This window comes from Bos indicus x Bos taurus, chromosome 19 (assembly GCF_003369695.1).
Source record: "Bos indicus x Bos taurus breed Angus x Brahman F1 hybrid chromosome 19, Bos_hybrid_MaternalHap_v2.0, whole genome shotgun sequence".
NCBI classification, from domain to species: Eukaryota; Metazoa; Chordata; class Mammalia; order Artiodactyla; family Bovidae; genus Bos; species Bos indicus x Bos taurus.
In genome coordinates this window covers 25,721,735-25,744,017 of record NC_040094.1, presented here as the reverse complement: position 1 = coordinate 25,744,017, position 22,283 = coordinate 25,721,735, and the positions used below count along the sequence as shown (strand labels likewise).

The window sequence follows — 22,283 nt, the reverse complement described above, 5'->3', positions numbered from 1 at the left end:
ATAAAAGCCCTCACATGGGAAAACCTCTCTTAAGTAGAACATGAAACTACAAAAGAAAAGATTAGTAAGTTAGACTGTATGTGAATTTAAAGTTCTGTACAGCAAAAACATATCATAAGCAGAGTCAAAAGGCAGATAGCATTTTACGGAACAAAGGTGTATTTTGTAACATTGTGAGTGTTTTTTTGTTTTAACTGACCTTGGGCAGTTTTTTAATTGCCTTAGTTTCCTCATCTCTAAAATGAATTAATACATAGAAAATGTGTAGAAAAAAGGCCTGGTTCACAGTAAACAGGCGATTGAACTGAACTGAACTGAAATATTACTTATTATGTGTGTGTATATATACATTACATAATATATACAAAATGGATAAATTGATAAGACTTGTGACCCAGTAACAAGTAGATGAGGATAGGACAAAGCCATACTCAGAAACACAAGCGGCTTACAAACAAGTGGCTTGAAAAGTCTCACTCATAATTAAAGAAATGTAACTTAAAACTATAAGTCACCATTTTCATCTCTTAGTTAGTTTTGCAAATATATCAGTGATTTATGCTGTACTACCACCAACCCGTGGAGCAGTCCTTGGCCAATTTCTTCTTTATACATGTTGTCCAATTTAGAAGGAGATTTTACAGAGCATTTATTTTTCTAGGGCCAAAGTGCCAGGAATATTTCTGTTAGATATTTTAAATGACCTTTTTAAAAGATGCTTTGTGAAAAAGATGTCATGATAAAATCTGGTTTTTCTCACAGAGAGCCCTGGAGATCTAACTAGAAGCCCAGAGATGGACAAACTCAAGTCTGTTGCGAAATGCTACGCTTATATAGAAACATCCTCCAACCCTGCAGACATTGACAAGATGACAAATGGAGAAACCTCATCCTACTGGCAGTCAGATGGCAGTGCCCGCTCACACTGGATTCGGTGGGTGCCATAATACCAGATTCTTGGGTGAAGGCCCAAGGAAATTACCTGCTTTCTTTCTCTTACCCTGTCTGCTGCTGCTGCTGCTAAGTCGCTTCAGTCATGTCCAACTCTGTGCAACCCCATAGACGGCAGCCCACCGGGCTCCCCATCCCTGGGATTTTCCAGGCAAGAGTACTGGAATGGGGTGCCATTGCCTTCTCCCTTACCCTGTCAGTGTGTTAAAAAAAAAAATCATTTAAAAAAAATTTAGACTATTTTTTAACTTAACTGCCTAGTTTTTTTCTTCTTGTGATTATCTGTGATGATGCTGTAAGAATCAAGTTAAAAGAATCATGTGAAATTATATACCCATGTTCGTATATTCATAAATACAGATAATTTCTTTACTGGTATTTTAAGGGAGAAAATTAACATTTGACTAGTATTTATGATACTGACTTCAGATCTTTTTCACTAGTTTTTCAGGAAGGTTAGTGTCACAAGGAACAAGGGATACTTTTCTTATATCTGATGTGATTTTAAGATCATTTCTGCACATTTAATTTATGCAACTAAGTTGGCCAGTTTGGTAGAGAAAGAGGGAATGTGTGGTCAAGAATCCTGAAGTGAAACTGATGACAGGCAACCGTGATGTTTCTATATGTTCTGAAGCTGCTGTCTAAAATATCATCTGTCCCATCAGAAAATGGCCTGATTTCAGTTGGTGGAAATAGAAGTAATTACTGTTTTCTCATAAAGGATAAATAAGCTCTTTAGCCATCTATACATGAGCAAATCTCAGTTCTTTGGATACAGTTAGAACTTGCTTCATACTGGGTAGAGGCATTTTATTAGAATGTTCATTTTATACTTTCCTGCCTGTACTGGTATCTTAAAAGGAAATAGAGGGTGTCCCTCGTGGCTCAATGGTAAGGAATCTGCCTGCCAATGCAGGAGACATGGGTTCGATGCCTGATCTGGGAATATCCCACATGCTTCAGAGTAACTGAGCCTGTGCGCCACAACTATTGAGCCTGTGCTCTAGAGCCTGGGAGCCAAGACTCCTGAGCCCACATGACAACAAGTCCTGAAGCCTGCACCCCTAAAGCCTGAGCTCCACAGCAAGAGAAGCCACCACAGTGAGAAGTCCATGCACACCGCTACTAGAGAGTAGTCCCACTTGCCACGACTAGAGAAAAGCCGAGCAGCATCAAAGACCCAGCACAGCCAAAAATAAATACATACATACATAAAGTATAAGCATTAAAAAAAAAGATTAGATTGATCTTGAACTGAAAGGGATTTTAGAAACTTGGGAAGGTCATAAGAACTTTGAAACTAGTAGCCAGCTTTTTAAGTTAGTTGCTTTTAGGGGAGTCAGTCTTTGCGTATATAGCACCTACAGGATCTTGGAGGTGCAACTTGTGGGCCCTGCCAGTTCTCAGCCTGTATAAAACATTTGTCGTTTCTGCTCTCTCTTCGTGTTTTCCAGTCTAAAAATGAAGCCAGACGTCGTACTCAGGCACTTGTCCATTGCTGTGGCGGCCACTGACCAGAGCTACATGCCGCAGCAGGTGACTGTAGCAGTGGGGCGGACGGCCAGCGATCTTCAGGAAGTCCGCGACGTGCACATTCCCAGCAATGTCACTGGCTATGTGACACTGCTGGAAAATGCCAACATCAGTCAGCTCTGTGAGTCAACCAAGAGGCATCTTGCCCTTCTAACTAAGAGGACTGGAGGGGAGGAAGAAAGGTCCTGTTTTTTGGCAGGAAGATCTCTGAAGTAGAAAGCCTGTTTGTTTTTCTTGGAGATCTGATTTGCGTCTCATTGTGCACATAAAAGTGGTTGTTACTTCACCTATTCGGTGTTTTGAAAAGTTATAGAAAAGCAGTAAAATCTTTTTAAATTAAAAAATTTTTTTTCTTATTAGAAAATTAGAAATATTGACACAAACAAAAAATTATTCAAAGTCCCACTACTCGGGGATTGTAACTGTGAATTCATTGGTATGGATCCTTCCAGTCCTTTTCTTATTTTGTGTATGTATATAAATACACACACAGACATATATATATATATTTTTAAGAATACTTAAAAATAGGTTTGCATATATATATGTATATCTTTATGTATCTTTTTACAAAAGTGGTGATATTTCATTCATGCTCTTTTGTAACTTTGTAACGTGTTGTCTCACCATACATTCATGCACACCTTTACTTAGTGTTGTTAAGACTGTGCCTTAATTTTAAGAAGCTTTTTCTTCTTAAATTTCAGTTGTTTCCATTTTTATACTATTATAACCTTGCTTCACACATAGCATTTTGGAAATAATCACGATTCTGTGATTTCTTTCCAGGCTTATTTCATTCAGGGAGCCGGAATGCTTCATGTTTTGTCTCATTTCTCCTAATGCTTTCCTGGGCCAAAAGAAGTATTCTTACTTTGCTCAGAGGAACTGAGGCCTAGGGAGGTAGAGTCTTTGTGTCTCACCCCTAGGCACAGAAGTAGTTAAGCTTGTGGAGTAGCAGCTTCCTGTCTTACACTGTGGTGGTCTTTTCTCTGAGTTGTGTCCTTTTTAACTTCTCACCTCCTCCTCTCCAACCCAAATAAGAAATTCTGACAGCTCTTAAAAGTGAGTCATGCCTATGTCATCTATTTGGACTTGATTATTAAAAAGAAATCCTCACAACGGCTATGAGCCAGCTGCTGTTTTATAACTAAATCTAAATTTTGGAACTCTAGGAAAAATTATAGACATTTCTTACCATGTGTTTAATCAGGATTTTAAAAATACAGTTTGTGTTGATTTTCAAGAGTCATAAATTCCTATGAAGCATTGTGATGTAAAGATTTAAGCCACCCTTAATTTTGCACGTGATACTTTTGGCTCCTTAGATTGGTCACTGCTCTTTTGACAAATTGATTGTATACTTGCTCCATTGCACACACCATTTATTTCTGGCATCAAAATATATCTTTAGCATTTTCTTTTCGAAATGTGAATTACTGTTTTGCTTTTAGTTGGAAGCCTAGCATTTGCTGAACTGAAGAAGTTAATCCAATACTGAATTTGTTGTTTGCACTTGACAGATGTCCAGATTAACATAAAGCGTTGTCTTAGTGATGGATGTGACACTAGAATTCACGGTCTGAGGGCTGTTGGCTTTCAGAGAGTCAAGAAGTCTGGGGTCTCAGTCTCAGATGCTTCTGCAATATGGTATTGGTCTCTACTGACATCTCTGGTGACGGCTTCCATGGAGACAAATCCTGCCTTTGTCCAGACAGTGCTGCGCAACACTCAGTAAGTCACTGTGCTTTCCAGGCCTGTCACGGCGTGCTCTCTCTCCAGCCCTGTAGGACAAGTCACTGAGCACCCTCCAACCCTCGAGACTCACTCAGCAGCCGGCCCTCAGGTGCCCTGTTGTTTCCTGTTTGTGCCTTCAGCTTCGGTCCTGGGGGAGGGTGGGGCTGGGCCACATATGCCATTCCTATCCCTTACCCCCTGGGGAACAGCTGCTTGCATTTACATAGTAATTTATATGGGATAAAACACCTTCAGATGCTATATATTTTTTACCCACTTACATCATAATATGTATGTGTAAAAAGTATCCCTATTTTCCAGTCAAGTGTACGGTGACCTTTCCTGGGATACATGACCAAGCAGTGATGGATCAGCTGGAGGTCTTTGGACCTCGGCCCTAGGTTGAAGGCTCTTTTCACAAAAGAGTCAGATCTTTCCAAGGACATTAAACTAGTCTATTTTTAAATGTAAAGCACCTTTGGAAATTTCCTTTTAAAAAAAACTGTTAAGGTGGACTTGCCTGGCCATCCAGTGGTGAAGACTTGGCGCTTGCACGTCAGACGGTTCAAGTTCGTATTTTGTGAGGAGGTACTTGGAGACTCTAAATATCGCATTCCTCATTAGGCTTCACTTGACGTGACTCATGATTCCTATTTACTCCTGCGGTTGTTATCAATCACAGCTTGCTTCTCAGTTTGGCCCAGATTTGGCTGATAGGAACTTGGACATGTGTCCTTTTGACATGTCCTCATCTTGGAACTCTTCCTCACAACAAAATATTCCGGGCTTACCTTGAATGCTCCTGCCATAGTCCTAGGATTAGCCTTTTTTCTCAAGAGTTGTGGTCACTTTTAGTGGAGAGTTGTGTTTAGGAACTGAACAAACTAAACCCATTGCTGTCGGAGTGTTGCTTCTCTCAGTGGACATAGCTGGGAAGTATATGTCTGTAAATGAGTAATAGACACGTGTGTATACATAGACACATCGCCTCCTGTATCTATTTCTCTGTCTGTAACACTGAAAACTCTTTTGAGTTTACACTGATAGTTCTAAGCCAGGGCTACCATGTTCATTCTGATTGTCTCTCTTTCTGTGTTTGTAGCTCCCTGCTATGACTGTGAGAAACTTGGCTCCCATCAACCCTAATATGTTCACTTATTTAAAGAGTCCCACTCTGTATAACCAGCCTGCCAGCTCCCCAGCCCTTGCCTGAACTCCCTCCTCACCTTCTCAGGGCTGACATTCCATACCAGGCTGTCTCTTTGCTCAGTACCCTGCTCCAGTACCTCACTGGGCCACCATGCACCCCACCCAGGCACACACGAGTGCCTGCCTTGCACAGCCCTACTCTGTGGACTGAATTTTCAGGAAGGAGAAGAGGATGAGTTTCCTACCTTGTTTTTGTGCAGTTATGCCAAGTTGTCGAAGATCGGATATATTTAAAGTTTATATGCCTGATATTGTCTTCACAACAGGTTAGGTGGATTCTCGCTGGATGCCTTCTTTATCTACAAACAGTATTTAGAATGCCGTTCTCAAGTCTAAAATTTAAAAAACATATATTTCTGAGTTAAACAACTCGAGAAAATCAGAGATACCAAAGGAACATTTTATGCAAAGATGGGCTCGATAAAGGACAGAAATGGTATGGACCTAACAGAAGCAGAAGATATTAAGAAGAGATGGCAAGAATACACAGAAGAACTGTACAAAAAAGATCTTCACGACCCAGATAATCATGATGGTGTGATCACTCACCTAGAGCCAGACATCCTGGAATGTGAATTCAAGTGGGCCTTGGAAAGCATCACTACGAACAAAGCTAGTGGAGATGATGGAATTCCAGTTGAACTATTCCAAATCCTGAAAGATGATGCTGTGAAAGCGCTGCACTCAATATGCCAGCAAATTTGGAAAACTCAGCAGTGGCCACAGGACTGGAAAAGGTCAGTTTTCATTCCAATCCCAAAGAAAGGCAATGACAAAGAATGCTCAAACTACTGCACAATTGCACTCATCTCACACACTAGTAAAGTAATGCTCAAAATTCTCCAAGCCCGGCTTCAGCAATATGTGAACTGTGAACTTCCTGATGTTCAAGCTGGTTTTAGAAAAGGAAAAGGAACCAGAGATCAAATTGCCAACATCCGCTGGATCATGGAAAAAGCAAGAGAGTTCCAGAAAAACATCTATTTCTGCTTTATTGACTATGCCAAAGCCTTTGACTGTGTGTATCACAATAAACTGCGGAAAATTCTGAAAGAGATGGGAATACCAGACCACCTGATCTGCCTCTTGAGAAATTTGTATGCAGGTCAGGAAGAAACAGTTAGAACTGGACATGGAACAAGACTGGTTCCAAATAGGAAAAGGAGTACGTCAAGGCTGTGTATTGTCACCCTGTTTATTTAACTTATATGCAGAGTACATGCCTTGGAGTAGGAAATGGCAACCCACTCCAGTGTTCTTGCCTGGAGAATCCCAGGGACGGGGGAGCCTGGTGGGCTGTTGTCTCTGGGGTCGCACAGAGTCGGACACGACTGAAGCGACTTAGCAGCAGCAGCAGCAGAGTACATCATGAGAAACGCTGGACTGGAAGAAACACAAGCTGGAATCAAGATTGCCGGGAGAAATATCAATAACCTCAGATATGCAGATGACACCACCCTTATGGCAGAAAGTGAAGAGGAACTCAAAAGCCTCTTGATGAAGGTGAAAGTGGAGAGTGAAAAAGTTGGCTTAAAGCTCAACATTCAGAAAACGAAGATCATGGCATCTGGTCCCATCACTTCATGGGAAATAGATGGGGAAACAGTGGAAACAGTGTCAGACTTTATTTTTCTGGGCTCCAAAATCACTGCAGGTGGTGACTGCAGCCATGAAATTAAAAGACGCTTACTCCTTGGAAGGAAAGTTATGACCAACCTAGATAGCATATTCAAAGGCAGAGACATTATTTTGCCAACAAAGGTTCGTCTAGTCAAGGCTGTGGTTTTTCCTGTGGTCATGTATGTATGTGAGAGTTGGACTGTGAGGAAGGTTGAGTGCCGAAGAATTGATGCTTTTGAACTGTGGTGTTGGAGAAGATTCTTGAGAGTCCCTTGGACTGTAAGGAGATCCAACCAGTCCATCCTAAAGGAGATCAGTCCTGGGTGTTCACTGGAAGGACTGATGCTAAAGCTGAAACTCCAGTACTTTGGCCACCTCATGTGAAGAGTTGACTCATTGGAAAAGACTCTGATGCTGGGAGGGATTGGGGGCAAGAGTAGAAGGGGACAACAGGGGATGAGATGGCTGGGTGGCATCACTGATTCGATGGACTTGAGTCTGAGTGAACTCCGGGAGTTGGTGATGGACAGGGAGGTCTGGAGGTCTGGCGTGCTGTGATTCATGGGGTCACAAAGAGTTGGACACGACTGAGCGACTGATCTGATCTGAAACAACTCGACTTCCAAAGTTTCAAGTGAAGTGACCAACTGAATACCAGAGTCGTGTGTATTCTTAAAGAAAACTCTTAAAGAAACTCTTTAAGAGATTCTTAAATTCTTTAACTCTTCAAGAAATTCTTAAAGGAACTCTTAAAAAAAAAAAGAAAAGAAATCCCATTAAATGGTCTAGCACTGGGACCCCTGTAGGAAAAAGGCTGATTTATGTACCAGGTTCTCTGTAGGAACACTGTTTCTTAGTAAGGGTTTAATCCAAACAAGCTTCCAACAATGTATTTTTATTTGATTTGAAATTATATTAATACATTTATCGTTGGCCTGGGTTTGTTCTGATTGTGCACCTTACACTCCTAGGAAGGCGCTGCAGCACATGCCTCCGCTGTCCCTCTCACCAGGATCTACAGATTTCTCCACTTTCCTGTCTCCCAACGTTCTGGAAGAGGTGGACAGCTTCCTCATAAGGATTACTAGGTAAGAACTCAAGGTCGATAAGTGGGGTAGGGGGAGATGGGGGGCCGGTGTTGGCAGATAGAGGGCATATGTGCTTGTCACGTCTTTTTTTTTTTTTTTTTAATTTTTCCAGTGTTTCATTTTTTAGTGACTGAAGAGAAAGTGAAATAACGGTGCCCTGCATTAACTAGTAATGTCCCCCGACCTTAGGAATCGGGGGTGGGGGTGGAGTAGTCCTCAGATTCAGCCAGGGCAGAGGTGGCACAGTCCAGAACTCAAAGCCTCTCTGTTCGTGGCACAGTCCAGAACTCAAAGCCTCTCCGTTCCTTCACATCCCCAGCCCAGCACCTGCTTGCCTCCATGGGCAGGTCTAACAGGCCTGGTTGTCCATAGACCTGGGAAAGGACACCCTGATAGCTGATAGAGGAGTCAGTTAGTGTGGGGACACTCAGCTCTGTCACAGTGAGCCCTGAGGACGTTACTGTATTAGAGTACAAACCAGGCCCTGAGACATCTAGACAGTTTTGAAAGTTTCAGGGTAATGTGTTTAAGAAACTAGATAAGAGTGACATGGAGTAGATCTAAAATACGTGACTGGTGCTTGAAGGAAAAAGCCCTTAGCTGTCTGAGCAAGCCAGGTCATTACTCAAGGCTTCTTGATAGCAGGTGCTTATTTATTTTTGGTTTATAAAGTTGGACTTCTTGAAATTGATAGCATTATTTTATACTTACAGATTAAGGTTACAAAGGTGAGGGTTTTATTTCCTATTCCTCCAGACCGATTTAGTTTTTCTTTAGGATATCTTAAGGATTTTGAAAAAGTGTTTCTGGTAAATGGATGAAGCGTATGGCAGGTTGATTTTGCTTTTGGTGATCAGTTACACAAAGTTTGAACTACCTGAATTTTCTCACGTTTTAAGAAGTGAAATGCTTTCTGCTCTTTGTTTGTAGCTGCCGTTCTACACCAGAGGTGGAGCTGACTCTTCTGGCCTTTGCACTAGCGAGAGGAAGTGTTGCCAAAGTGCTGAGCTCTCTGTGTACTGTCACTGATCACCTGGACACACACTATGATGCCTCATCCCTCATCTCATCCATGGCGTCGGTCAGGCAGAACCTGCTCCTTAAATACGGTAAGTGACCTTGGCAAGGTGCACAAAGATGCATGATACCATCACCAACGGGGGACCTTCTGGCATCTTCTTATCTTGTTGAGTAGTAGTTTGTGGGCCGGGGCATTGTACTTATACTGTGGTTTCTGGAGGAACATGTCTTCTTTGACTAAGGTTGATAGGAAGGAGGGAGATGCTGGTTCATTTATGGATGCATTAGCAGAAAAGAAACTTGAGTATCCACTGCACTGTACTCCCAGGGTTTACTGACCTAATGACTGAGGCTTGGTGGCCATTTGAATGCCAGACCTGGCGCAAAGACCCTTGTCTTGGAATGCATCCTCGTGGTAGCTGATAGCTGGTTGGAATGACATATATGGGCAGACATACATGCCAGCCACCACTTTCCCTCCTGGGCCCAAGGGCAACGCATCTTAGCACGTTTCCACTGATCCAGGTTGGAGCTTCTTAATCCTTCTCAACACAGGAGTCTGTAGAGCTACTCTCAGATGATTGCACCTGACACGTGCCGTCCTAGCCTCTAGGGCTGAAGCTTCTGTCCACAGAGTACTGCGTTGGACCCCATCCCGTCAGAGCACTGTGGTCATTCCTTGTGGTGTTTGCTGTTGTTCAGCTGCTTAGCTGTGCCCGACTCTGCGACCCCACACACTGTAGCCTGCCAGGCTCCTCTGTCTGTGGGAGTTCCCAGGCAAGAATACTGGAGTGTGTTCCCATTTCCTTCTCCAGAGATGATATTTGTACCTTTGCCTTAATATTTCCTAATAGTTTACTTTTAATTGTTTAAGTCATCAATAGATATCATGTAAATCCAGTTACCCCCTCCCCAGTTTTGGGAAGATCATTTCTTTGGAGAGGTTGGGATCCATGGCCAGATGGGAGGGATCTATCTGGAAAATATTCTCCAGAAAAGTTTTAGATTCAGTTTAGCTGTTATTTGGGCAGAGAGCCTAAACGGGGGAGGAATGCCTAGGGGGGCTGTTCATTATTGATAATGTTCTAGTTCCAGTTTGGTTTATAGGTTAATAGGGTTATAGAGTTTTCATTACATTACTAAAACAAAAGAAAATGTTTTTTAGATCATGATAGTAAAAGTTGATCTATATAATTTTGAAAACTTCCAAAATTTGCCTAGAGATAATTTTAAGAAACAAAACGCCAAACCCCGAGACATTATTTATGTATGTTTTATTTTATTGATATATTTTAAATTTATTTTTAGTTGGAGGGTAATTGCTTTACATTGTTGTGTGGCTTTCTGCCATACGACAACATGAATCAGTCATAAGTAAGCATACATCCCCTCCCTCTTCAGCCTCCCCACTCCGCCACCCCACCCCACGCCTACCACCCCGCCCCCAGGTCATCACAGGCAGCCGGCTGGGCCCCTGTGCTGAGCAGCAGCTTCCCACTGGCCGTCTGTCTCACACACGGCAGTGTGCATCTGTCAGTGCTACTCTCCCAGTTTGTCCCACCCTCTCCTTCCCCCGCTGTGGCCGCAAGTCCGTTCTCTGTGTCTGAGTCTGTATTTCTGCCCTGCAGATAGGTTCATCAGTATTATTTTTCTAGATCCTATAAATATGCATTAATATATGATATTTGTTTTTTCATTATTTATATATTTAAATGCAGTTACAATAAACTTAATTATTGACTCCCAAACAGTGTCTTAGGAATTCCTTTCTCCTCCTGCTCAACACACAACTATATTAAGTCTGTGTTATTAATCTGTGTCTTACGATATGCTTTGTTTCTGACTGGTTGTTATTCTAGAGTGATTCTTTTGGATTGACTTATTCTTTGTTTCTTTCAGGAGAGCAGAAAAGGGTGGTATCCCCTTTTATCTGATACTACTTCCTATGTTAGCTGTTAAATGGGTCAGTTTTTAGTTAGCAATCTGGGTGGCCACAGGCTCTCTGTTTCCACTGATGAGCATTCTAGTTTTCATTTTTTCATAGCGCTAGCTTCAGGCTCTCTCGCTTTCTCTCTTTTCTTTGATCAGGGAAACCTCTCCAATTGACTCTTCAGGCCTGTGATGTCAAGGGAAAAGAAGAGAAGTCAGGGCCTGAAAACCTGCTTGCTGAGCCGTGGACGAGGGACGGTGAGTAGTGGACCTGCGGGGTTTTAGTGAGTGGAAATGGCCACTAGAGGCCCTGTGGAACCACACTGTGGTCTTTGAAACTTTCAGGACGTGCAGTCTTCACTGCCTGTGTGCTTCAGTTGGCATCAATGGTTCCTGAACTGTTTGTGTGATTTCTTTACTACAGTGTTGCCATCTGCTAGGTGTCACTCACCTGTAACAACTTAAAAGTACTTGAATGTTCACATTATACAGTAAGGAGGGGACCACTAGGATGTTATACAGGCAGGTCAAAGGAGAACTCATTAATACATGGAGACCAATAAGAATGCTAACATGAATCTACAGATAGCTGCAAAATTGGTCAGTCTTCATAAGGAATAATCAGCTGTGTTCCTATAGACACAATTTTTATTTCTGTGGACAAGAATCATTTGCATTACTGTCATATTGTACAATTTATAGAATTATCAAGTAGCTTAGAGACAATGAAAGGTGGCGAGAACTCAAAAGAGTGGGTTAAATAAACACTTTGGGGAGGCTTCCCAGGTGGCTCAGTGGTAAAGGATCTGCCTGCCAATGCAGGAGACGAGGGTTCAATCTCTGGGTCGGGAAGATCCCCTGGAGGAGGACATGGCCATCCATTCCAGTATTCTTGCCAGGAGAATCCCATGCACAGAGGAGCCTGGTGGGCTATAGTCCATGGGATCGTAGAGAGTCAGACATGACTGAGGACACATGCAAACACACACATTCTTTTCTTGCCCATTTTGAAGACTCACAATCTTTCCTGACAGTATTTGAGAAACTAATTCCTCTCTCAGGCTTTAAGTCTGCTTGCCTCTAACAGCCCAGCCAAACATCAGTCGTGGTTTTAGGAATGGTTCAGAAAGATGATTAACTGTCTAGTCTTTTGTCTCTTTGAATTAAAGTCACAATCTTTATCAACTTTTTATTTCTTTTTTTTTTGTGTGTGTGTGTGTAATAAAGTTTTATTAAAGTATAAAGGAGATAGAGAAAGCTTCTGACAGAGGCATCAGAAGGGGGCAGAAAGAGTACCCCAACTTTTTATTTCTTTATTGTTGCCTCAGAGCAGGGTTGCCTGTATAGTTGAAAAGATTATGCTCTGACGAAGTTATACCTGGCCCATTATCTGTTACCTGGTGGTTGATCAGCGGGGTTGCATCTGCCTAGAGAGGAATTCTTTTTCTAATTTTTATGAGAGGACCAGATGGGCTAGATGCCTCTGCCTCAAAGGATATGCCTTGGTTTTGTTGGTCTTAGTTCTTAGGGTTATTACAGATGTATCAGTCATCCTAATGTTAATTTTTATTTTTTGTAGGTTTTCTTACAGAGACTGGAAAAACCAGAGCAAGTACTATTTTTTCTACAGGAACTGAATCTGCCTTCCAAGTTACTCAGATCAGAATTATGGTAATTCTTCTGCTGCCTTCTTTCAGAAATGTTACTACTAGTTTTAAAAATAGGGTTGCATTGCAGAAGTCCATGTCACTGGCTTTTCATTGATTTTAGTGATTTTTCTGTGTCAGGCCTGTAGCAGACACAGGGGCAAAAAGATGAATATATTTTAAGTCTGTGAATGGTGTGAGTATAAGGATCAAAAACGGTGAGGAATCCTTTCTTGGGAAGCAACTTTCTTACTTTTCCAGGATTTCATGTATTTGAGATCTCTCTCTGTTGGTTTCATTTTTGCTTTAAGCTCTTTGAATCTGACCACATTACTTGGGAACAGAATGGCCACACAATTCCGGCCCCTTCAATGTTCTTTACTTAGGCCTCTGTTTCCAGGTTCGACGTGGTGGCATCGGTGCCCAGTGTGGCTTGGTGTTTGCGTACAATTCATCTTCTGATAAATTTCATGCGGAAGAACACTTCAAAAGATTCGAAAAATATGACAAATGGAAGCTTCAGGAGTTCAGGCAGTTTGTAAAAAGCAGGTAAGGAACAGAATAAAAATCTTTCTAGTTAATAAGATAATATACATTCTCTTACTGGTGACATATGTTTTCTTTATAGAAAAAAAGTTGCTACTAACCCATCTTTAGTAGCCAGGAACATTCATTGCTTTCTGGCAGCATGTGTGAAGACATATATTTTAATTTGTTCATAGACTTTTACTCGGTCCCTTTCGTGACCAGGTATATAGATCTTCAAAATGGCTGGGTAATGATATCCATGTGAATTGTGGGCAGCCTGAGGTCTTTAGTCTTATCTAGCCCCTGGGAAATGTACCCCAGCCCCAACTTCCTTCCTCCTGTTTTTGTGCTTTTATTGAAAATAATTATTAAGTACCTATGATGTGCTCGGCCTGCTGCTAGGCACCAAAGATGCCTTGCACTAATGAGCAAGTTGGCACAGTCTCTGCTCTACAGAGCCTGCTCAGAAGACAGATGGTAAAGCCTACAGAGTCACTGTGCTGTCCAGGCAAGGTAGGTAGGAGGGATCAGGTGTTCTAGGAGCACAGGGCAGAGCACCTGACCTGATCAGGGAAGGCTTCCTGGAGGAAGTGTTGAATATGGAGGAGTTAAAGTTAATTAACCCCTTGGAGTAGTGGAAGAAGAATGTCCCGAGCAAAGAATAGAATGGAGTTGAGAACTCAGAGGTGGAGTCTGGCCTGCTCAAGGCACTGGCGAGCCACACCTTGTTGAGTTGTGCGGTGAGGCAGAGAGTGGGGCAAGGTGAAGCTGGAGCAAGGAAAGGGTCAGGTCATTAAAGGCCCTTTGTCTCTGTTTCAGAGTTGAGACTTTATCCTGAAAGCAGTGGGGGCAGGGGAAGGGAGTCAGACGGGATTGTGCTATCCAGAAGTTTCAGGAAGAACAAGATCGCATGTATGGTTTGGGCGTACTACTCTGGAGCCTGCTGTGTGAGGCAGGGCTGGAGGAGAGTGAACAGGGGGCAGGGTGCAGTGGGTGAAGCTGCTGCTGTCGCCGTGGAGGCCAGAGTATGGGTGACGTCACCCAGAGCTGCGACAGGAGCAGGGGAGAGATGTGGACCGACTGCAGACATGCTAGAAGGCAGAACCACCAGGACTTCGTGTGTGTATGTTAGTCTCTCAGTTGTGTCCGACTCTTTGTGACCCCATGGACTGTAGCCCACCAGAGAAACAGCAGGACCTGGTGAGTGACTAAATGAAGAGCCGGAGAGGGGAGAAAGCGTAGGCATCAGTGAGTCCTGGGTTTTGCCTTGGCAGGGGGGACATTGGTAGTGCCTTTCTCTGAGATAGAACATACTTCAGGGAGTACAGGTTTGTGAGAAGATGATGAGCTCAGTTTTGGCCCTGTTGGCTTTGAGGCTGTAGGACACCTCTGAGATGTCCCACAGCTAGTTGGATAAGCAGGTCAGGAGCCTGGAAGAGACTTTGTCTTGAGGGCACAGAGAGCAGAAACATTTCAGCGACGGTTTAAAATGAATTCGAAGAGATCATTCTGGAGGAGCATGTATGGTGGGAAGAGCACAGAAAGGCCAACCTGCTGAGAGGCACCAGTATTTCAGGGGCAACGGAGAAAGGGAGGCTGGTAAAAGTGGCCAGAGAAGCAGCAGGAAAGCCAATGGAAAGTCATGGTTAGAGAGGCAGGGAGTGGGCAGCCCTGTCAGATGTCACCCAGGAATTAGTAAGATAAGTCTAGATGCAGTAAGGTAAGTCTGTTGGACTTAGCTGCAGAGGGCATCGGTGACCTCCTGTGCAGTGTTACCTCCCTTAGCACTAGTAGCAAACTCACAGGGCTGAGCCTGAGATTCGCTCTTTTTGCTCCTGTATTTCATAGGTAACGGGGTGCTGGAGATTTTCCTATCACCCAGTACTGTACTTGCCTGGAGAATTCCATGGACAGAGGAGCCTGGTAGGCTAAAGTCCATGGGGTTGTAAAGAGTCAGACACGACTGAGTGACTAACACACAGTACTCTACTCCTGGGCTTTCATGGACTTACGAACCACTGATAATTGTGTCAAATGTGGATTCTGATTCGATGGTTCTGCATGGGGCCTGAGACCTTCATTTCTAACAAGCTCCCAAGTGACTCTGGTGCTCCCTGACCATGGATCACACATGAAGTAGCAAGGTTCTAGACAAACTTCCTCTCTCCTCTGGGCTTCCTATGGTGGCATCTCTGACAAATGCTTATTCAGCCTCTCTGGAATGTCCTTAGTGATGGAGCACTCACTGCATCTCAGTGATGAGGACTCGTTTGAAATCTTGTAGCTGTAATCTCAGCTCAGTAGTCCTAATTCCAGCCCTCTAAATGAAACATCTCTCTCCCATCATGCATACATGCTTTTTAAAAATGCTTTTCTTTTAAAATAATGATCAGAGATTACAGTTTTTAAGTAGCTGTGTCCCACTCCTGGCACATATTAATATAGGTCTTTTTCCCTAAACCTGCTGTTAAATAAGATCTTCCACATCTTATATAGGATGATTTTTTTTTTTTAACCTAAATACAGGTTTATTCACTAGTCCCTTGCTGATTTTAGCTCCTGGTTCCAGCCTGAGCTACTCTGAAATCCTCATTTACTTGGCCTACATATTATCGGTCCCTCTCCAGTTTGGAGATCAAAATGTTGACAAGACATGCATCTGTCTTTTTGCCCTTTTTATTTCCCTGCCCTCTTATCAGATGTCAGTCAGTATGCTCTGGGACCAGCTTTGGGCTTGCTATACATACTTAAGGGCTATACGTATTCAGCTCTGTTTTTTCCACCCTGCCTATGAATTGATATAGTAAGCAAGGTTGCTTCTACCCCTCTCTGACACCCTGCCAGCTCTTTCTTTATATCTCAGAGATCTCCTTGATGACTCCCAGAGTGAATTAAAAAGTCCTCAAACACTCAATACTGATAAGAGTCATTGACACAATTTTGGGCTTAGATGGAATACCACTGGTTTGAGGCTTAACTATGTCATGAATGTTTCATGCTTAGAATGACTTATGGTCAGAAGAGAATGTTTTTTCTCTCTCTGTTATAGAACTTATTCTGGGTCCTTTGTTTTCTTCCTTCTTGTTGTTGTAAACCCCTGTGTTTGTTTATCTTAATCCATACAGAATTATGCATGTGTTGGCTAGCCTGTTAGCTATAGCACAGACTAAAGTTTTAGGAATGTTACTTGAAAAGACTGCCATATTCTCCTTCTCAGATATTTTATTCCTAAAAAGGAAGTACCATTCATATATCCAGTTTTAAAAAGAAATGGCACACAGTTGTGCTTCTTCAGCTTTTGGGTTGAAATGCTTTCCTGTAAGGAGTTCTTAAGGAATAAGAAAAAATCCTGAGGCCTGTGAAGGCTGAGCTCCAGGATCCAAAAGCTCCCCAGCTTTTACCCTTCAGCTGTTGCAAGTATGAACCTCAAGCCAGTCGTGGATATTTTAGCCAGTCCTGGGGAAAGAAAATGAACCTGCCTCTCCTTTGACTCTTTCCAAAAACACATACCAGTTGTTGCGTTGGACTTTATTCCTGAGTAGCTCATCTTAGATACCTTGACTACAGGTCTCATTCTTCAAATAATCCAGTTATCCAGAGAAGCAAACTTTCTCCTGAATTCTCAGGTCATATTTGGGGCTAATAATAGTTCCCATCGTTCAGATGAGGAGGCTGAGGAGTGGGGAGGAAGTTACCACCACCTCCCTTGTATACTTAGGCACCAAGTGGCGCACCCCAGCCTGTTGTTAACAGACAGGCCATCTAAACAAGTTAAATGCCATGTAAAGTCAAAGTGGAGTGAAAGTCGCTCAGTCATGTCCGACTCTTTGTGACCCCATGGACTGTACAATCCATGGAATTCTCCAGGCCAGAATAGTGGAGTGTGTAGCCTTTCCCTTCTCCAGGGGATCTTCCCAACCCAGGGATCAAACCCAGGTCTCCCACACTGCAGGCAGATTCTTTACCAGCTGAGCCACAAGGGAAGCCCAAATGCCATATAAGTGGTGCCTTATTCGTTAGACTCTTAAGAAGTTGAGAAACAGGAGAATGTTTTATGAGTACCTTTGTGTTTACAGGATCGGTTGCTCGTCTGATATCCTTGGTGAAGATGATCCCGTTGGCTGGTTTGAGCTGGAAGAAGAGTGGGATGAAGCAGATGTCAAGTTGCAGCAGTGCAGAGTTGCCAAAGTAAGCATCAGTGGATTGTGGCCTTCACGTACCTCCCCACTCCTCCCCTCCTTTTGTCTGGTTTTTTTTTTTTTTTCCTTTAGATATTTCTTCATTTGGCTGGGCCAGGTCTTAGTTGCAGCATGCAGGATCTTTGAGTTGTGGCATGTAGGATCTAGTTCCCTGACTAGGGATTGAACCTGCACCCCCTGCATTGGGAGCACAGAGTCTTAGCCACTGGATCACCAGGAAGTCCCATCCCCTCTTTTTGTCTTATAAGTGTTTATTGAGTGGTCATTGTGTGCCAGACTTATGCCAGCACAGGTACCCTGGAGGTGAATCAGACATGATCGTGACCCTCAAGGGCTTCAGAGTCTAGTGGGAGACACAGACATATGAGACACTGTGATTGGGCTGATAAAGAGACATACAGGGTGTTGTAGCCCAGAGGAAAATATTTACCCAGTCTGGAATTCACCAGGGAAGGCTTCCCAGTAAAGTTGGTGTGATGCCAAGTGTTGAAAGTTGATTAAGCTGCCTTCGTTAGCCAGGCTGAGAGGTATGGAGAAGGGCATCTCAGGCTGAGAGAACAGTTAAGTCCACAGGCATAAGTGTAAGAGAGATGTCTTCCTGTAGCTGCGAAAGAAACAGTGATTATCTGACTACTTCATTGTAACCTCCATTGTAAATCTTAGTAAGAAGCTCAAATAAAAGAAATAACTATCTTTAGGATTTATATATAGTAGCTGCTCAGTGAATATTTATGCAACTGAGTAGTGGATTCTGAAAGATCCTCAACAAAGGAACTTTCACTACAATAAGCAGAGAGTGTGCATAGAAGTTGGGCTTTGAAAATGACTTTAGCTTTGCAAAGACAAGGCTGTGTCCTAGGCTCCCAGCACATAGGTTACATGTAATTGGAGGGTTTTGAGATGATCCGTTAGGGCAGTCATTGACTGTTTTCCATATATAGCTGTTTTCTGTTTCAAAATGACTGTGCTGGGACTTCTCTGGTGGTCCAGTGGTTAAGACTTCGCCTTCCAATGCAGGGTTTGTGGGTTCAGTCCCTGGTTGGGGAGCTAAGATGCCACGATGCCTCTTGGCTAAGAAAAAAACAAAAACAGAAGCAGTATTATAACAGTTCAATAAAGACTTTAAAAATGGCCCACATTTAAAAAAGAGAAAACTTCAAACAAGAAACCAAAATGACTGTGCCACAGAGCAGGCATCTTTCCCTTATTTATCCTGTCTTATCCTGTTTTTGCCTTGAAGAGGAAGTAATGCCATTTCTCATATTGTGATCTTTCCCAGAACCTGACTCCAGCATTTGTCTTGTCTCTTTCCTGTTTGCTGTAGATTCTAGACTTATACTTTGTGTCTCCAGGGCTAGGCGTTGTGGGACCTCATTAATCATGAAAGTCACAGGGAGACCTGCCCAGAATGACCTTCACCTCCCTTTCATCAGTACCTGGAGCTTCTGAGTCCTTCTCATCACGTCTCTCTTGTTCTTTCCAGTATTTGATGGTGAAGTTCCTCTGCACCCGCCAGGAGTCGGCAGAGCGCTTGGGAGTACAAGGCTTGAGCATCAGTGGGTACCTCCGGCCTGCAAGAGCAGAAGCCGAACAGAGCATCGTCTGTGCTCACTGCAGAAAGGGCACAGAGGAGAGTGTCTGCGGGGCCACACTGCTCCTCAAGACCCTTCAGTTCATCCAGCAGCTCGCCCACGACCTGGTAGCGTTTACTCAGTTGTTAAACCTCATTCCTTTGGGAAAAGTAAATGATGTGTTTGGGGGAAGGAACACCATCCCGTGAAACCTGGCCCTGCTGAGGCCATCAGTTTGAATGAGGATGGCAGGCGTCATTGCTGTGATGATGTTGGGAATTCAAGGGGAGTGCAGTATGGGGCATTGATGGTGTCAGTAAGTGGAAGACGAAGTGGCCTGTGATCACCTTGAGGTTTCCTGGAATAGACCTGCACAGAGATCTTAAAGATGCCCAGCTGTGGTTGCCAGGGATCACTGGGGAGCCAAAGCACATTTATGGGATTTATGTCTTCTATAAGTCCTACAAGTACTCCTGAAGTGTAGCTGAGTTCTGTCTCTTTATTTGAACTCCCGAAATAATAACAGGATTTTTTTAAAGTTGAAATATAGTTGACTTATAGTATTAGCTTTAGGTGTACAACATAGTAATTCAATATTTTTATAGATTACACTCCATGCAAAGTTATTACAAAACATTGGCTATATTCCCTGATATGCATTATACTCTTATAACTTAAAATTGATGTTATCCTGATAGTTTGTACCTCTTAATCCCCTTCACCTGTTTTGCCCTTCCTCACACTCCTCTTCTTGCTGGTAACTAGTTTCGTTCTATGTATCTGGGAATCTGTTATTATATTTGTTTGTTTCATTTTTAGAGTCCACATATAAATGAAAGCTTACAGTATTTGTCTTTTTCTGTCTGACTTACTTCACTAGAGTAATACACTCCAGGTCCATCCATGTTGTTACAAATGGCAAAATTTCATTCTATTTATGGCTGATTAATATTCCATTGTGTGTGTATATGTATATGTATGTCAGATCTTCTTGATATGTTCATCTGTTGACGGACAATTAGGTTGGTTCCACGTCTTGGCTGTTGTCAGTAATGCTGCTGTGAATGTTGTGTTTTCGATACCAACTTTTACAGTCACTAATAAAAGCACAGTGACAGCCCACTCAAAGATGTTTGCAGTTGTCACCATAGAGAATGTGGCTTGTGTCTCAGGAATCTGATAGAGCCCTCTCGTGTGTGGGATGCAAGTGTCTACTCTTCACCTTCATTCTGCTTCATGGCACATTCAGAGACTGATAACTCAGTTGGTATGTGCATTGTTTGGTCTTTGGAGCTCTCCTGTCACAGCAGAAAGCAGCAGATGAGAGAGAGGTGCTTAGATATAGCAAGAGCGTTTACAGCAGGATTGATCTTTCAGCCTGCGTTCAGGGAAGGATCAAAACAAGCTGCAATACGATCCTGGACAGTAGTCATCACCAGGTAAAGGTTCCCTCATGTCCTAGGTGTCGTATCTGTGAAGTCAGGGAGCTTTCACAGGCGTGTGTGTGTGTATGTTACATGTATATATACACTCACATGCATGTGTACACACACACACACACACACACACACACATATTTTATAAAGTTTCACACCCCAAAATAGTTGTCCACAGATTGTCACTTAAAGGTCACATCAGTTAATGTTGGGATTTTCATACGAGGAGCTACCTTACCCCTTAATAATGAGAAGTATATGAGCCATTACGATATTTCTCCAAATGCATTTTTCTGTTTTATTTTTTCTGGTTTTTATTATTTTTTAGGTACAGCAGAAGGAAAGTGGCTTAAAATACAAGTCTTTTCTGGACTTTGCGGGTCTTGACTTGCAGATCTTCTGGAATTTTTACAGTAAATTAAAGCAAAAGTAAGTTGGAATCTATTACAAGATGATAGTCATGTGGAGCTACCCTAGTGGCTCAGATAATAAAGATGATAGTCCTATAAACACAACTGAAAACTCTGAGTTTTGCTATTCTAAATGAACAGTTGGGTTTTTTTTTTTTACCCCCCAGGATTTTTTACTTCCTACTAGTTTATCTTGTTCTGATTTGAGAAATTTTGTTATTGTTGAAAATAATATCTTACATTTCTGTAAAATACTTTATTTGGGCAGTGTTTTTGCAAGCATTTTGCCCTTTATATTACCTTGTAATGAGAGCCAGATCAAGTATTATAGTGTCTACATGTTTACTGCTGATGAAACAGAGTCAGAAATGCATTTCTTTGCCGCAGAGTAGGCAGTCAGACAAGGTCTGTTTCTTCAGACTCCATACCTCGTGCACCTCGTGCACCTCTTTTCTACTGAGCCTGATGCCTAGTGGGGAGAGTCCTTCGTAGATAGCTGTGGGACTGTGAGGGAAAAACAGCTGGCCCTTTTGCTCTCTGATGGTCTTTGTCTTTCTGTAGCCCCAGGGAAGAGTGCATCTGTGCCCAAACTCTGCTTCTGCAGCTCCTCCAGAGCTGCTTCTCGGTGCTGCAAGGAGATGCTCCCGCCGCCGCTGAGGACACCAAGGCTCCAAGCCCGCGCCCTAGGCCAGTGGAGGCTGCCAAGGAGCTCTACGCGCACCTGTGCAGTGGTAGGATTGGGGTTCCTCTTCACTGTGACCCTGTTCTGGTGGCCTGCAGGGCCTCTCGCTGTAGAAAACCGGGGGTTCTTTGACCATGCAAACCCAGTAAAAGGTTTATGTCTTTGGAAAATGAGTTTCCTCAATCTTCTTTGAATCATTGTTTGGAGTTCAGAATTTAGTCCTCCTCAATGCCTTCCTCCTGGTTTCTGACATATAGTTGTGTTATACTGAAAGTAATTATTATCATACTCTCCAGTCTTTTTGCCTTTTCATACTGTTCATGGGGTTCTCCAGGCAAGAATACTGGAGTTGTTTCCATTTCCTTCTCCAGTGGAGAATGAGATGGTTAGATAGTGTCATGGACTCAATGGACATGAATTTGAGCAAACTCCAAGAGATAGTGGAGGACAGAGGAGTCTGCAAGCTACAGTCCATGGGGTTGCAAAGAGTCAGACATGACTTAGTGCCTGAATAACAACAACATTCAGTCTTTACTTCAGCTAAGACACAGGGATAATAAGGCTGATAGATTGAAGGGGGGACATGGTAATGCTGATTGAGAATAAGATGTGATTATCTGAAGTTATTTTTAAGGCTTTGCAAGTTGTGTCTCAAAAGAACAGAGAAATAATGAAAGAAAAGCTGGAACATAGGGTCTTTATTTTTGTTAAATGTAAACAA

At 42.8% G+C, this 22,283-nt stretch overlaps 1 protein-coding gene across 2 annotated transcripts in view; it reads left to right on the top strand.

The window, feature by feature from the left end:
* The window catches only part of ZZEF1 (zinc finger ZZ-type and EF-hand domain containing 1), a 95,002-nt gene that overhangs the window by 13,118 nt on the left and 59,601 nt on the right, over nucleotides 1–22,283 (top strand). For both annotated transcript variants that reach the window (XM_027519575.1, XM_027519576.1), the window contains exons 4-15: nucleotides 763–934; nucleotides 2,409–2,608; nucleotides 4,011–4,221; nucleotides 8,025–8,141; nucleotides 9,072–9,250; nucleotides 11,250–11,348; nucleotides 12,670–12,761; nucleotides 13,137–13,285; nucleotides 17,341–17,452; nucleotides 18,947–19,162; nucleotides 20,799–20,899; nucleotides 21,442–21,611. In XM_027519575.1, coding sequence (XP_027375376.1) covers nucleotides 763–934; nucleotides 2,409–2,608; nucleotides 4,011–4,221; nucleotides 8,025–8,141; nucleotides 9,072–9,250; nucleotides 11,250–11,348; nucleotides 12,670–12,761; nucleotides 13,137–13,285; nucleotides 17,341–17,452; nucleotides 18,947–19,162; nucleotides 20,799–20,899; nucleotides 21,442–21,611 — 1,818 coding nt within the window. The remainder of the gene's footprint in view (nucleotides 1–762; nucleotides 935–2,408; nucleotides 2,609–4,010; nucleotides 4,222–8,024; nucleotides 8,142–9,071; nucleotides 9,251–11,249; nucleotides 11,349–12,669; nucleotides 12,762–13,136; nucleotides 13,286–17,340; nucleotides 17,453–18,946; nucleotides 19,163–20,798; nucleotides 20,900–21,441; nucleotides 21,612–22,283) is intronic.